General features: G+C 36.8%; 2 protein-coding genes across 5 annotated transcripts in view; one reads left to right on the top strand and one right to left on the bottom strand.

Moving 5' to 3' along the window:
- LOC101737437 (uncharacterized) overlaps window positions 1–16,425 on the bottom strand; it is a 63,083-nt gene that overhangs the window by 42,081 nt on the left and 4,577 nt on the right. The window contains exon 1 of one of the 3 annotated variants that reach the window (XM_062674347.1): window positions 3,749–3,888. The exons of 1 other annotated variant lie outside the window; for it this stretch is intronic. The gene's annotated coding sequence lies outside the window, so the exon portion shown is untranslated. Of the gene's footprint in view, window positions 1–3,748; window positions 3,889–16,425 lie in introns of those variants that run through there. One more of the 3 variants, XM_062674348.1, reaches the window with a different exon arrangement.
- LOC101742880 (uncharacterized) lies at window positions 7,210–15,265 on the top strand. Of its 2 annotated transcripts, XM_012689693.4 has the most exons (3): window positions 7,210–7,541; window positions 10,695–12,964; window positions 13,095–15,265. In XM_012689693.4, exons 1-3 carry the CDS (start codon window positions 7,508–7,510, stop codon window positions 13,098–13,100), a joined length of 2,310 nt encoding a protein of 769 aa, XP_012545147.2. In that variant the 5' UTR covers window positions 7,210–7,507; the 3' UTR covers window positions 13,101–15,265. The 2 variants fall into 2 exon arrangements, with proteins under 2 accessions (XP_012545147.2, XP_012545146.2); XM_012689692.4 differs by having other exon boundaries at window positions 10,695–15,265.

Here is a 16,425-nt window from a genome sequence, read left to right on the forward strand (position 1 = left end):
GACCGTGCCGCCTTCATATTAGGACGTCTCTACCCTATGCTTTGCAAGCGAAGCAAACTGTCCCTCCGTAATAAGGTAACTCTCTACAAAACTTGCATACGCCCCGTTATGACGTATGCAAGCGTAGTGTTCGCTCACGCAGCCCGCACCAACTTGAAGCCCCTTCAGGTTATTCAATCCCGATTCTGCAGGATAGCCGTCGGAGCACCATGGTTCCTGAGGAACGTGGATCTCCACGATGACCTGGAGCTTGACTCTGTCAGTAAGTATCTACAGTCGGCATCGCTGCGCCATTTTGAGAAGGCGGCACGACATGAGAACCCTCTCATCGTAGCCGCTGGAAATTACATACCCGACCCAGTAGACCGAATGGTAAACCGTCGACGTCGCCCAAAGCACGTCATTACGGATCCTCCTGATCCATTAACGGTGCTCTTAGGCACCACAAGCACCGGTCACCGTCCTCGTCGAACCCGTCGCTTGCGACGAAGGGCTCGACGAGCGAACTAACCCATAGACACAGCCCACTGAGTTTCTCGCCGGATCTTCTCAGTGGGTCGCGTTTCCGATCCGGTGGTAGATTCAGCGAAGCACTGCTCTTGCTAGGGTCAGTGTTAGCAACTCTCCGGTTGAGCCCCGCGAGCTCACCTACAAACGTTAGGGTGAAGCTGAAATAGCCTCTCAAGGCTATCAGCATAGGTAGGAAAAAAAAAAAAAAAAAAAAGTCTAGTTCAGTGATTCTCAACCACTGTGCCGCGGCACTTTTGTGTGCCGCCAAATTTCAAAAGTGTGCCGCCAAATTTTGCAAATATATAATAATGTTAATGTGTATTATTAAATTATATCTGTAACCTCTATACCATTAATCCTTAAAGAGGTTAATATGTTTTTTATATCATTCTTCTATAGATGACAAATAGAATTTCGATTAAAAAAACATTAGAACATTAGACATATAAAGAGCATTTTTGCAATATTAAAATATAAAAAGATATAAAAATAATGGTGAAGCAATAGCTTTAAATGTTGTTTCTCTTTATAAGAGCAACTCAATTGCTATAGTTTTACAAAGTTAAACTGTATTTTGATATCAATAAATAAATACATTATAAAACAACATTTCTACAGCTAGTTACCAAGAAAAATGGATAAATTGAAATTCGAGTTCATGGTTAAAGCCAATGAAGATGTAAAAACAAATACTATTTGTGTAACGACAATCACGGATTTCGATGGCCGCACCTTTACGATCCCAGATAAGTTACAACCTGTAAAATTACATGATAAAATAGTACAGACCGAAATCTTTCAGAAAGTAAAGGCTACATTACAAAAACGGCATGAGAAACGACAGGTGTGGATATCCATGAACCCACAGATGAAGGCTGTTTATTGTGATGAAGATGGAAATAAGCAATTTATGGGATACCTATTGGAGGAACAAACAAAACCACAAACTTCAACAACCGGAATTTCGGAAGAATCTCTAGCAAGAATTATAGAAAAAATTTCTGAAATAAAAAAAGATTCGTCAAAATCATTTAATACAGGGAGAATGGCAGGAAATATTGTCATAGAAAAATTCAACAGCAAGATTACTAATGTGTCCCAGTGGATGACTACCTTTGAAGCAGAATGTGCCCGTATAGGAATAGAAGAAGATGAAAAAAAAATTGAAATCTTTAGGTTATTTATAGAGGGTTCTTGTTTAGACTGGTATAGTTCCATGCTTATAAAGCATACAATGAATTCGGAATGGGTAACGTGGAAAAATAATTTTTGTAGAACATATGCCGATAAGAGTTGGTCTCCAATCAGGTATGCGATGTTATTTAAATACAGGCAGGGTTCATTACTGGAGTATGCGGTAAAGAAAGAGAGATTACTATTAGAGATAAATAAGTCCATAGATAAACTCACTCTAATTGATCTAATTGCCACGGGATTACCAAATTTTATTGCAGATAAGATTGATAGGAATAGTTTAAAGGAAACTGAAGACTTATTTAATAATTTAAGAAGCTTAGAACATAGGGTAAAGAAAAAAACGTTTGATAAAATGATAAGTATTCCCGAACGTAAGCTTAAAGAGAATAATATAAAGCCCTTAGTTAGTCCGTGTAAAATTTGTGAAAAGCAGAATAAAGGGATACGTTACCACCCTGAATCCAAATGTTGGTTCAAAGTTAAAAATGATGATAGGCCAAAAAAAGCCCAAATAAGGAGTGTTAACAATTCTGAATTAGAGATGGAATTAAAAGAAATTGATCCAAAATATTTACTGCAGGGAAAAAACGTTGATATTCTACCAGATGAACTGAAACAGAATATAACAGATAGTTATATATTGCGAGACAGAAAAATTGCTTTAGAAAATAGTATAAAATCTCATAATTATAATAAAGAAAGGTTTGATAAAAACAGAAAACATGAACTAAAAGTTGGTGATTTGGTATTTGTTGAAAACGGAAACCGATTAAACCGAAAAAAACTAGATGAATTGAAAATAGGACCTTATCAAATTGTAGACAAAATATCCAACACAATTTATAAAGTAAACACAGGTCATAGAAAGTCTGAGTCAAATCTCTTTCATATTACCAAACTTATTCCAGTAATGGAGTAGTTTATTAAATAAGACTTTACAATTTTAAGGGGGGGAGATGTAACCTCTATACCATTAATCCTTAAAGAGGTTAATATGTTTTTTATATCATTCTTCTATAGATGACAAATAGAATTTCGATTAAAAAAACATTAGAACATTAGACATATAAAGAGCATTTTTGCAATATTAAAATATAAAAAGATATAAAAATAATGGTGAAGCAATAGCTTTAAATGTTGTTTCTCTTTATAAGAGCAACTCAATTGCTATAGTTTTACAAAGTTAAACTGTATTTTGATATCAATAAATAAATACATTATATATCATTTAAAAAGAAAAATATTTTTAACATGAACATATTTAAATCCACAAAAAAATAAATTATTTTATTATTTGCTTTGCAACGCGGTTTTTCTTAGTGCCAAATTATGATGAAGCGGCGTGCATAGCAATAGAAATATGTCTCAAGTCGCACTTGCCACTTCTGCGTACAAAACGTGTTGTTTTAGTGATAGTTGGGATTCACAAGGTGTTGCATAGTAGTTACTGCACCTTTTCTTTCGTTAAAATTGGCAAATGTATGTGATTCGGTAGTAAGTATATAATTTTTATCTTTTTCTTTGTGTGCCGCCAAATTTTGAAATCGTTAAATATGTGCCGCAACAAAAAAAAGGTTGAGAATCACTGGTCTAGTTACTCAGTGAACAGTGTTGCCCATTCTCCAGTGAATCCTTTTGTCACCTTTTACCGATATCCGATACCACACAGTCAAGCATAAGCACAAACTTAACGGTTTTCCCGCATAACAATAATAATAATAATAATAATAATTTATTTATTAACCATGATACATTTACACATAACAGTTTGCTAAAAACTCTCCACACTAGATGGATTTTATTAAGCTCTAAAATTAGGACATTTTGAAATGAAGTTCACTTCGAATAGGTATAATAAAAAATTATAGTCTATCTTTACTTTTAACATATCAATATGAACGTATCTATTTTAGTTAATTAATTCTAAAATTCATTGCGAAATAAAACTTATCCCATTATAGTTTAACTTTGTGAATACAAAAGTAAACCGAAAAGAAATATTTCTGCGGAAGCATTCATGAAAGGCACACTATCGACATACCGTAATATTTGAAGGCTTCACATTCTTTTTATTTTGTATTTTTGAGTCGTTGGTTAAATCACTAGCTCTTAGTTGAAAGCTGCCATGTTGAAGTAATGTCTAACTTAGACATATTCGTTATTAAACACAAGTTGAGTTCCCTGTAGGCCGTGTTTTTATTTAAATTTACAAAAACAAATGAATACGTGCTGTGTGAGTTTGTAATAAACAAGTTACGTTGTCATGGTAACTAGATTTGGGCTAAAGCAGTATTATATGTTTCAGGCCGTGCCCACTCTTCCGATCGGAATATTATAATTTTTTCTATAACATTTATACACAAAATGTTTTACAAATTATCCATATGTAGAAATATTGTATTTCTATCCGTTAAATAATCTAATATATATAAAAATGAATTGCTGTTCGTTAGTCTCGCTAAAACTCGAGAACGGCTGGACCGATTTAGCTAATTTTGGTCTTGAATCCCTTGTGGAAGTCCAGAGAAGGTTTAAAAGGTAAATAAATATGATAATGCTGGGAATTCAATAAGAATAACAATTTTGTTTTTCCTTTTATGTGTCCCCCGTCGGACGGATACCTTTTGTTTGGTTTAAGTTTTAATACAAAAGCTTAGGTTTTTTATTTATCGATTGAGGCACTACGAAGTCTGCTGTGTCAGCTAGTACCGGATAAAAATACGATACGGGAGGTCACCAATGCGGTGGACCGACCAAACTGCAGTGGGCGGTCCCCTAAATGAGTGCAGTAGAATGGCCTCGAGCAGGTAGAGATGGCGGGACATCGTGAGACGCATCAAGTTTGCCCCTTCCAACACTACAAGACGATCACGACCACTGTGTCAAGAGTGACACGATTGAGAAGAATCCAATATATCCGATTAAAGGATTGCTGGTGGTCCGTAGGCCTTTCCAGTTTCATCAGGACAGTTGAGAGAGCATGGGCTCAACTGGTCAGGGGAGGGATTTACTAACAGCTACCCGAACGCCTCCGAAGAAGACCTAATACCTAATAACCCCAAGGGCAGCTGCTTCGCGAATGAATCTACTAGCGGATCGGAATTAAGACTCGCTGCGAAGATCCGGCGAAAAACTCAGCGGGCTGATGTTCAAGTTAGGTTGCACGTCGAACTCTTTGCTGAGTTCGATGAGTACGGTTCCCGGGGTTCCTAAGCCTGCTCCTAGTGTTAGAAATTATTTGGGTGACGGCATTTAAGTTGTGAAGTCTACGATAGTACGAAGTATGCATTACTTCAGACCGCAGCTACCACCATGGGACAGTGGTTCCGGAAGTGGCGCATCGACATCAACCCCACGAAAAGCACAGCGGTGCTCTTCAAAAGGGGTCGCCCTCCGAACACCACGCTGAGCATCCCTCTCCCGACTAGGCGCGTCAACACCTCCGCCTCCGCCATTCGTCCAATCACGATGTTCGACCAGCCCATACCGTGGGCCCCGAAGGTCAAATATTTAGGCGTCACCCTCGACAGTAGGATGACATTCCGCCCTCACATCAAGACGGTACGCGACCGTGCCGCCTTCATTCTAGGACGTCTCTACCCGATGATATGTAGGCGAAGTAAAATGTCCCTTAGAAATAAGGTGACACTCTACAAAACTTGCATACGCCCCGTCATGACCTATGCAAGTGTAGTGTTCGCTCACGCGGCCCGCACTCACTTAAAATCCTTCCAAATTATTCAATCCCGTTTTTGCAGGATAGCCGTCGGAGCCCCGTGGTTCGTCAGGAACGTCGACCTCCATGACGACCTAGACTTAGAGTCCATCAGTAAGTATTTTCAGTCGGCGTCGATGCGCCACTTCGATAAAGCGGCACGACACGAGAACCCTCTCATCGTGGCCGCCGGTAACTACATTCCCGATCCTGCGAACAGAATGGAAAGCAGTCGACGTCGCCCAAAACACGTCATCTCGGATCCTCCCGATCCACTAACGGTGCTTCTAGGTACTTCAAGCACCGGTCACCGTTCTCGTCGAACCCGTCGCTTGCGACGAAGGGCTCGACGAGTAAATTAACTCCCAGACACAGCCCACTGAGTTTCTCGCCGGATCTTCTCAGTGGGTCGCGTTTCCGATCCGGTGGTAGATTCTGCGAAGCACGACTCTTGCTAGGGTTCGTGTTAGCAACGTCATCAGGTTTGAGCCCCGTGAGCCCGTGGTACCTATCCGTGCGGACTCACAAGATTAGAAAAATTGGTACCCGCCTGGGGTAAGTACATCTCGAGAATCATTAAATACATTCATTATAATGGTACACACTTGTTCTGTTGTATAGATATGCTTTGAAAACAAAATACAAGAAGGATTTAAGATTTCATAGATTTTTTCGTGACACGAGATAAGCTTATTTTTATAATTTCGTATTACTATATTTACATATCGTTATACTATCTTTTAGTAGAGCTTGTATTCGACAGATTAGAAAAGTGTGGTAAAGTCTGGAATGAACTAACCACAAACCTCCGAACCTCTAATAACGAAGACATAAAAGACGAAGAATATTCGCCGGATTTTCCAGCGCTTGTTTTTATCTTCTTGTTTCGAATCTAAAATCAATATACCTAAATTCATTCTGTGCAATTTCAATGCGCGGTATTACATTGTAACAAACATTGCGCCACCAATCTGCGATCCATATCGTATTACAATAATTATAGTGACGCATTGTTCCCCTATATTATTTATTCTTCGTAAATGAAAATTTCCATTGAATGTATTTTATATATAAATCTATATGATGACATAATATGGTTGGCCACGCTTCCATGCGTGCTTATTTCGAAGGTCATTTACCCGCCGTCCGTGTAGCGAGTTTGCGACGGAAGAGGTTAGAGCTAGAGAAGGGGCAATGCTTTGTCGAGTTACAAGCCGCCGACTGTGTTACCATGTATTGTTTTTTCATTTTACCTGAGTTTCCTATATTCTTATATATTTTCATCGAAGCGCTGTTTTAAAATTAGAAAATATAATACATGTTTTTTTAAATTTCATTTAAGATCGATTTACGTATTTGAGAAGAGAGTATTTAAAATATATGTTTTTTAACCTCAGTGTTCATTGCCAGTGCTCATGGAAATTGGCGATATCAAGGACCACTGTCTACTACTATGTGCTCTGTTAACACTTGGTTTTAAGAAAGAGATGTAACTACGATCAAAAATAGTGTGATGAGTTCACGTTAACATGGAAATCTTTTTACAGCTTATAATATCTTTCAAAAGCTTTCTGGATAAACTTAATGGATGCTGACAGTAAAAATATGCTACGCTATGCTTTACGCTGCTATAAGGGGCCCATTTGGTGTTAAGCGAGGACCAAAAACCTAACATTAGTTATTTAATAAAATCCGTACGGCTTAGTTCTGTAGCGAAACAATCATGCTTTCTTCAACCGAAATTTAAGGAAAAGCAATTGAGTTGGCAACCTTGGTATCGGTAAGGCGAAGTGTGCGGGGACTGGGTCAAACGTGCCCGCTCCACGATCCCCCCAGCACCGCGCGCGGCGTTAGACGAGCGACATCACAGCCCGCCGCCGCCGATGATTCAGTCGAAATTGAGAGAGTGCACTATAAACAGTAAAGTGACGAAGTTCGTTGCGTGTTGTAACAATTCTACCAACTGTTTATCAACATTCATGTGATTCATTTACGATTACCCTAACATTAACTAGTGTTTGTACGTGAATTATCAGTGAACAACGTGAAATGAATAGTGATTATTGTTTGTGAGAGAGAGAGATAATGGAAACTACTAGAAATTTGAAACAACAGCACGGTATTTAAGACGTTTTTTATTCGTTGAATTATAAGGTTTAGTGCGTTGCCTAGTTAAGTTACGACATTATGAAGGGAGTTCTTAAAATTAAGTCACAGGCATAAGCAAATACTAACCCATTTTTATTACATTGCTAGTAATCCTATTAGCGACTGTAAACCCATATTATTTGTTTACAACGAAGGGTGAGCTGAAGGCTCGCTTAATGCTAAGCGGTTTCCCAAGTCCATAGATACAATAAGGTGAACTTTGCAGATAGTTTTTTATTTTCTTTGTATACAGGGGTGAACGACTTCACGGGCCGCCTGGTGTTAAGTCGCTGTCTGAGCGCTTTGATTTGACAATCTGAAAGTTACTGTCCGTCTTGAAACATGAGGTCGATCTCTCAATTGTACAGTATGACGTTGGTTCTGCCTTTACAAAGGTACAGTCAGGTGACTGTTCTTCAGTAAAAATCTGAAATGGTCGTAACTACCCATGTTCGGGTAATTCGGGCATACAATAAACCCTACCACAAGCACTTTTAAATTTCATACTTTTTGTGCTTTCGGTTTTTGTTACACGTAGTTTGTCAACACGTGCTATATACGTATTTTCTTGACAAAAAAATGATACCTGCCTACGAGATCCCGGTATTGTGTTATTAAAAGGTTTTTATTAAGTTTTGTATGAAAAAGATTTCTATGTTAGCCAATGTCTACAGAAGACGTTTCTGTCAGAAATACGTATAAATTCTAATATTCACTATAGACAAACATTCACTAACAAAGAGGTAAACTTACAAAAAGGTTATTAATCAATTAATCGATAGGTATTTATGTGTCAATTTCACTTAAACTATATGCACTATACAAATTGTCGGAAATACATATTTTAAATGAAAACGACGGAGAGAAATTAAAACTGGTATTTAACCCCATTCACCGAACATAGTGGAATCTATTTGCGTGCTTATTTTCGCGCCATTCTTTTTTTTAAATTTTTTATTGCTTTTTTAATGATCATTTATTTTATTATTTATTGGTAAATTAATTCCACAACTAAAAATAGTTATTTGGGTATACGTAAGAGAAGTTCGTTTTTTACTCTACATTACTTAATACAATGAATCATCAGTATTATTATTATCGATGACATTCCGCCCGCATATAAAATCAGTCCGTGACCGTGCCGCGTTTATTCTCGGTAGACTCTACCCCATGATCTGTAAGCGGAGTAAAATGTCCCTTCGGAACAAGGTGACACTTTACAAAACTTGCATAAGGCCCGTCATGACTTACGCGAGTGTGGTGTTCGCTCACGCGGCCCGCACACACATAGACACCCTCCCTACAATCCCGCTTTTGCAGGTTAGCTGTCGGGGCTCCGTGGTTCGTGAGGAACGTTGACCTACACGACGACCTGGGCCTCGAATCAATTCGGAAATACATGAAGTCAGCGTCGGAACGATACTTCGATAAGGCTATGCGTCATGATAATCGCCTTATCGTTGCCGCCGCTGACTACTCCCCGAATCCTGATCATGCAGGAGCCAGTCACCGTCGACGCCCTAGACACGTCCTTACGGATCCATCAGATCCAATAACCTTTGCATTAGATGCCTTCAGCTCTAATACTAGGGGCAGGCTTAGGGACCCCGGTAACCGTACTCGTCGAACTCGACAAAGAGGTCGACGTGCAACCTAACCCATGCATCAGCCCGCTGAGTTTCTCGCCGGATCTTCTCAGCGGGTCGCGATTCCGATCCGGTAGTAGATTCATTCGCGAAACAATTGCTCTTGAGTTGTTAGGTCTCCTTCGGAGGCGCTCGGGCAGTTGTTAGCAAATCCCACCCCTCTTGGCTGAGCCTTTGCTCGCCCACCTGTCCTGGTGAAACTGGAAAGGCCTTCGGGCCACCAGTAAACTTTCAATCATAAAAAAAAAAAAAAAAAAAAAAAGTATTATTATTCTTTTTCCCGTTGTCACTCTCACTACTGAAACCAATGTAATGCCACCCCATATTTATACATATTATCTCGAAAGCCGTCAAAATCTTATTCGGCTGTAGGTGGTCAAATTAAATACACATACGCTCGAAAAACATTACCCTCCATCGGCGGTCGGTTAAAATCACAGTTTTTTCAGAAAGACGAATAAATAAATCTCACAAAAAAACCAAATACTGCATAGCTATAATATAAAAACAAAAATCAATGTTTGTATAATTAAAACTATTTCTATGATTTAATCTGGCGGTTTTATTTATTTATTGTTATTAAATTATTGTATTTTCGACGTTTCAAATACTTTACAGATTTCGTAGTCATGGACGATTTATTATTTATACATGCTATTTGTCAACATTTGAATATTTTAGTCAATGTTTGTATGTCCTCTATAATTGCCTAAATTACTCATCCGAATCTAATTAAACTGGGTACGGTTATTGTTGGCATTCCATTGAAGGTTTCTATCGTAGGATCTAATCATGGATCCCGTAGACAAAGCCCACTGATTTTCTTTCACCGAGTCCAATCCGGTGGTAAATTCTGAGAAGCATTACTCTTGCTAGGGCTAGTGTTAGAAAATTCTCTCAGGATAAGCCCGTGAACTCATCTACCCGGGCGTAGTTGAAATAGCCTCCTGGGCTACCAGTGAAAAGGTAGGGAAAAAATCCTGGATAAATGAACGACAGGCGATGCCAGAGTACATAAAAAAAAAATCGAAAAAAAAATTTGTGTCGTCAAAGCGGAACGTGACAGATATTCCAGAGGCGTAAGAGAGATAATTACAAAACATAATCATATTAGTTTAAATATTACACTAGTGAATTGCGGCCAGACGTTGTGACTTTCGCTAAATACTTAAATTGAATACCCGTGTCACCTACAAAAGCAGCGGACTTGGACTGTTTCATTGACCTCTGCGTACGTTGACCCCGAATTTTGTTCGAGAGATATTGGGAATTTGCAAATTCATATTGTTTTCTGCTTCAATTAGGGTGTAATCATATTTACCAAATCAACTCGACATTTGAAGTACTAAGTAATTTTAGTTTCGTTTGTAAATGTATAGTCGCTCGAGTGATGGTCATAGTTTAGAATTATTTACTTCTACCTTATTTTTTTCTAATAAAACGAACCTCAATTATATCTACCATAAATTTTGTTACAGGTTCAACAATTGAAAAAATGTTATCTGCAAGTCCAGTTTGTCCATTGAAGCCTAATCTCGTAGTATATACGACAAGACTTGATGATATGATAGTCTTTAGCAATGACACTTCGAAGACAACCATTGTGGATGCATTACAGAAAATTGAACAAGAAAGCAAACCGACTTTACCAAAGAAACCTAAAATGCAAGTATTTAGAAACAACCGTCTTGCATCGTATTTACATTTGAAAAAGAAAATAATTACTTTAAATAAAAATAAACATGCAGTTAAGCGTTTCAAAGAAAGAAATATTACCGATGAAATACATGCTGAATCTGTTGCGCTTGGGAATAGTGTTGGCGACTTTACACAAAATAATACGATTTTAAAATCGACGACGTTTAAAACTTCAGAAAACAATCGAAGACTGCCAACATCCGAAGACAAACGAATCGATCCAGTAGTTTGGCCGGTCACGACAAAAGTTGATTACGAGAACACGAGTAACTTATGCATGGTCAAAAAACGTTTTGAAACGGATCTATACATTTTAGACGACGACGGGAATATTATAAGACATGAAAAAAAAAAGTCACAGAAAATGAATATGCAAGAGATAAATTTGGTAGTTAACTATTGTTGCTGGTTTAATAGAGAACAAATCGTAGCCCATCTATCCAAAAGATTAAAGCCTACCACTTTGAGAAGGATAAAGAATGCACACACTTGTATTCCAGGACAATGCAAGTGTTGTTGTAAACCAAACTCGAATAACTATTGCATGTTTTCAATTGATGATTATATTGACCCAACAGATAATGATGTTAAAGAACCAACAAAAGAACCAGAAACGAATTCTGATTTCGATGATCTATTAAAGAAAATGTTGGTATCTAAAAAATGTCCTGATGATTATCTCCTACAAAACCTACCAAACGATACGAACGTTCCAACGGTAAAAACTTCTAAAGTTTCATTTTTAAATGAAAATAACCAATATAATTGCTATGAAACTGACATCAACGGTGAAGTTATACAATCACAAACACACTGTAAAGGAAATTTCGATACAGAAGATTCATATTACGGAAAAGTATGCTGCTGGTATGCACGTGAAAACATTATAAAAAAACTAATAAAAGAACAAAAACCTGAGAGTATCTTGACACGCATAAAGGAGAAACATTTGTGTCCTAGCGATAAATGTACATGTTGTTGCAAAACATTAAATCCTGCAAATTTGAGAAGGATAGGCAATGCAGATAATTGTGTTCCGGGACAATCCAAAGGTGAACCAAATAACTCTGTTGCAGTTTTTTCAGATGATTACATTGATTTAACAGATAATGATTTAGAAAACAACGTTAAAGAACCAATAAAAGAACCAGAAGAAAGTATATCCTTCGATGAGATATTAAAAAAAATGTTAGTGTCTAAAAGATATGCTGATGACTATCTCCTAAAAAAACTTTCAAACAACAAGGATGTAAACGTTTCAGGACCAAAAACATCCAAAGTTTCATTTTTAAACGAAAACAACCAATATAATCATTATGAAACTGACATTAATGGTGAGGTAATACAATCACTAACATTCGAAGGAGGAGATTTCGAAACAAAAGATTCATATTATGGAAAAGTATGCTGTTGGTATGCACGTGAAAATATCATAAAGAAATTAAAAGAAGAACAAAAACCTGCAAGCATCTTGACATGTATAAAGAAGAAACATTTTTGTTCTATTGATAAATGTACGTGTTGTTGCAAACCAGAAGAACTTATTTTGCCTGAGAACTCTCTACACAGTGGAAAATGCGTTGCGGAACCTGTAACAAAAAAAAGACGTATTTTAAAAAATACACCAAGTTTTAAAACTAAGCATGGTATTGAACAAAATAGAGAAAAAGAAAAGAAAACCATCGATATTGAAAATGAAAACAAAACCATTGATATTAAAGTTGAAATCATAGATATTGATAACGACGAAAATAAAATCATTGTTAATGACAACGAAAAAAAATCCACTGCTGCTGAAGATAAAAACAAAACTATGGATATTAAAGTTGAAATCATTAATATTGAAGACGACAATAAGACTATTCATATTGAAGATGAAAACAAAGCCGTTGATGTTAAAGATGAAATCTTAGCTCCTGATACTGAAGACGCCACTGATATTGAAAGCGGAAGAAAAACCATTAATATTGAAGATGACATAAAAACCAATGACATAGTAGACAAACCCATTGACACTGAAGACGAAATCGGTGCCTTTTTAATTAATGAGGTAAATAATAATTTCAAAAAGTGTACAGATGTTACTAATACTATTAAAAGTAGCGCTTTGGAAAGCTGTAGTTCCACTACAAACGCAACTCATGAGATTCAAGAAAATATACCCTCTAGTTTCATTTCAGAATTAAATACATCATCTGACATACCAGTCATACAAGGAGTAGTCGCAGCGAACTTATCGGAAATATCTCCAGAGAGGCTACCCAGTGAATTCCTTCCAAATTTCCGAAATATTTCTTTACACATTGACGAGAAAAAAAAAGTCCACATAAATTTCCATAATGAAAATTGTAGCCTTTCAGTAGAAGAACTGCAACATTTGAATAAAATTTTAGAACGTACTCAAAGGAAGGTTGATAAAATCATTGAAAATTCGAATATGTTTATAAACCCTATTATGACTTTTTACAAGATAGGTACTGATTTACATAAGAAAAAAAGGGAAAACTATTTAAGGTCTTTTGCAGAGTGTTTGGATTTAGACATTTATGCTAATTCACCCAGTTACTTAAATGGTAATAATAAAAATGAAAAAATTAAGAAACAGACTTTAGGATCTCGTGCAGGCATCATAGATAAACCTGTGAAAAGAACCAATAGTAATAGTAAACGTATAAAGAGCATGAGAGGATATATTCCTGAAGAAATCGGCTGAAACGGCCGTTTCAATTACGGACTCAATTTGCGAATAGCTTCAATTTACTACTTGTGCAGTACTATTAGCATCGATATCAAGACACAACTTACCTAAAAGAAATTCCCAATTCCCATCCATCCATTTATCCAAAACCCATTCATCGCTGCAGTGTCTCGCAGGAAACGGAGCTCCGTGATGAAAGTGCGCAGATGAACCATCGTGTATAGGCGGATTTTTTCAATCAGTGACTATTGTCACCAATTATGTACAGGCGGTGCTTAAGTGTTGTCTATGGTCACTTCAAGCCTGACCTCATTGCGTGCGGTTTCCAATCATAGCCAAGTATAAGTTACTTAATGGCCTGCGTATAAATTCAAAATGTAAGAGATTGCTCAAAGACGGCTGTGCTTTGGTTATAATATTTATACACGGTTGTACATGCCTTTTGCATTTTAGCATAGATGCCATTGAAGATGGGTATGGATTGGAAACACACAAGCTTTCCAGTCATTGTAGAGTATGTAAAAAGATGGCAAACTTTTAAAGTTTTTTTTTTCCCTATCTACACATTGGTAGCTAAGAAGCTATTCCAGTTACGTGCGGGTGAGTAGATGAGCTCACGGGCTCAATCTGAGAGAATTTGCTAAATTAAACACTAGCCTGAGAAGATATGGCGTGAAACTCAGTGGGTACCTTTTAATAAACTGGTTTTTTTTTATTGCCCTTGTAGGCAGACGAGCACCTGATGGTGAGTAGTTACCGTCGCTCATGGACTTTAGCAATGCCAGGGACAGAGCCAAGCCGCTGCCTACCGTTGAGTACTCTCCATAATGTAATGTGAAGTAAAAAAAAAATTCTTTCCGTGTTTCTGCATCAAAAACGGGCTCTACATCCCGTACCACAGAAAACCGGACAGTCTTATAATGTTTGAAATTGTCGCGAAAACTGAACAAAACGCGACTGCACGAAATTTTGTTTTGTGTGACGCCATTCCAAGCCAGAACAAACTACGAACTAAACATAATGATGATGCATTCCATGTCGATATCGAGAGCGGCGACCTGCTTCTGCTGATGAATGGTTATCGATGTGTGCAATATTACTGCACCGTACTCTAAAACACAAACATTAGCCACTTATGACGTAATGCGCAATTAATGTTAATGTTTTGGAATTGTTAGGTTATTTAAATTATGAAGTAAATAAAATGAATAAATTTAATATCACATAAATAGCAATTATTCGTTCTAATTTATTCAACAACGACTACAAATACCTTTAGGTTCATTTGTTTCTAGTGTTCGGTTGTCTACTCTGTCAAAATTGAGTGTGTGAAACACGTGTGTTCAAGAGACCATCATTTTTTAATCATAACTTTGGCTCTATTGTTTACATAAATAAATGAGTTAATTTTCTAGTCAAATATTGTTTAGTTCAATTGAAGTTGATGTACGTGATGCAAATACCAATGTTATATTAAAAACTAGTATACTTGTTCACAAAAACATAAATCAATACGATTAAATAATACTGATCGAGGAGTGATGGATTTACTTCAATCTATTATAAGTAAATACAATAAACGTTACATAATATGAAATGTGGACATATATGCCACTTGATTAATTTTTAAATAAAATTTACGGAATTGTTTTATTTCACCTTTTTCCTTTTGTATTTGTAGTATAGTGTCTTAGCCGTTTGTCTACGAAGCAATTATGCCAGGAGTAAAGAAATATGAGTTCCAACTTAAAGAACGAGGCAGCCTTTGGACAATTCAATTGACGTTTTGACCTTTTACATATGGGTCTGTAGCAATCTGTAGTTGATAAAACATCAATAAGTTACATATTTTCACACAAGATTTGGCTGTTTGGATGGTGTTCCCTTAACCTATCCAAGGATAAACAAAACGAAAAACAATGTACAGAGGAATGTAACACGAAACTTTTGGCCGGGAACGCGGGTAGGTATATAATCTTCAGTAATTGTATCTTCATAATAATCGTGGCTAATTAATTGTGTAAGGACTTGTGAAATGACAAGTGTGGGAAAACGAAACTGGAAAGTGTCTGGACTAGATATCACGGTTTTTCCGAAAATTCCAGAAAGTTGGCTGGTTGTTGAACTGCTAATTAATAAGACAAATACATACTCGTACGGCAGTCTGTTAAAATCATCTAAGTGACGTTCTGTACCCACTTCCGTTTTTGTCAAAATTTCGCCTTAGTTTTGAACGTTGTGATGGTTTTCGTCCTGATTTTATCTCATTACCACATTTTTTCATAGTGCAATACAAGGAGGGAAGAAAGAAACGATTAAAAGATTATCCTTGTCAAATGAAATTCGTTAATTTATATAGCTTCGCCATTTCTAGATTAGGTTTGTTACGCCATGGTAATAAAAAGGTACATTGTTATTAAAACGGTCTGCTTACCTTAAGCATGGGCACTAAGTTGATATCCTACTGACTATTAATCAAAAATTCTCGTAGCAAAGTGACACCGTGGGGATTCAAAGCGCCTCTCCACCTCTTAGAATAATTATTTTGAATGCAAAAAAAATAATAACTTATAAACAACCAAAAATATTATTCTTACGCTTTTCTAAATCACAAGTTTGCATTCTAAATGTCTCAAAATTTAAATGAACAAAATGTACAGTACACATACAGTAGTTTTTCCGATGTGCGCATGCTAGAAGTGGGTATTCTGAAAAAATATATACCTTCTCACTGAAGCAGATATGTAATTATTTGAAGACATACCAAATAATAAAAAACATCAATATAATACTTTACGTATGTGATAGTAGTA

The sequence above is a fragment of the Bombyx mori genome, chromosome 20 (assembly GCF_030269925.1).
Source record: "Bombyx mori chromosome 20, ASM3026992v2".
Taxonomy (NCBI): domain Eukaryota; kingdom Metazoa; phylum Arthropoda; class Insecta; order Lepidoptera; family Bombycidae; genus Bombyx; species Bombyx mori.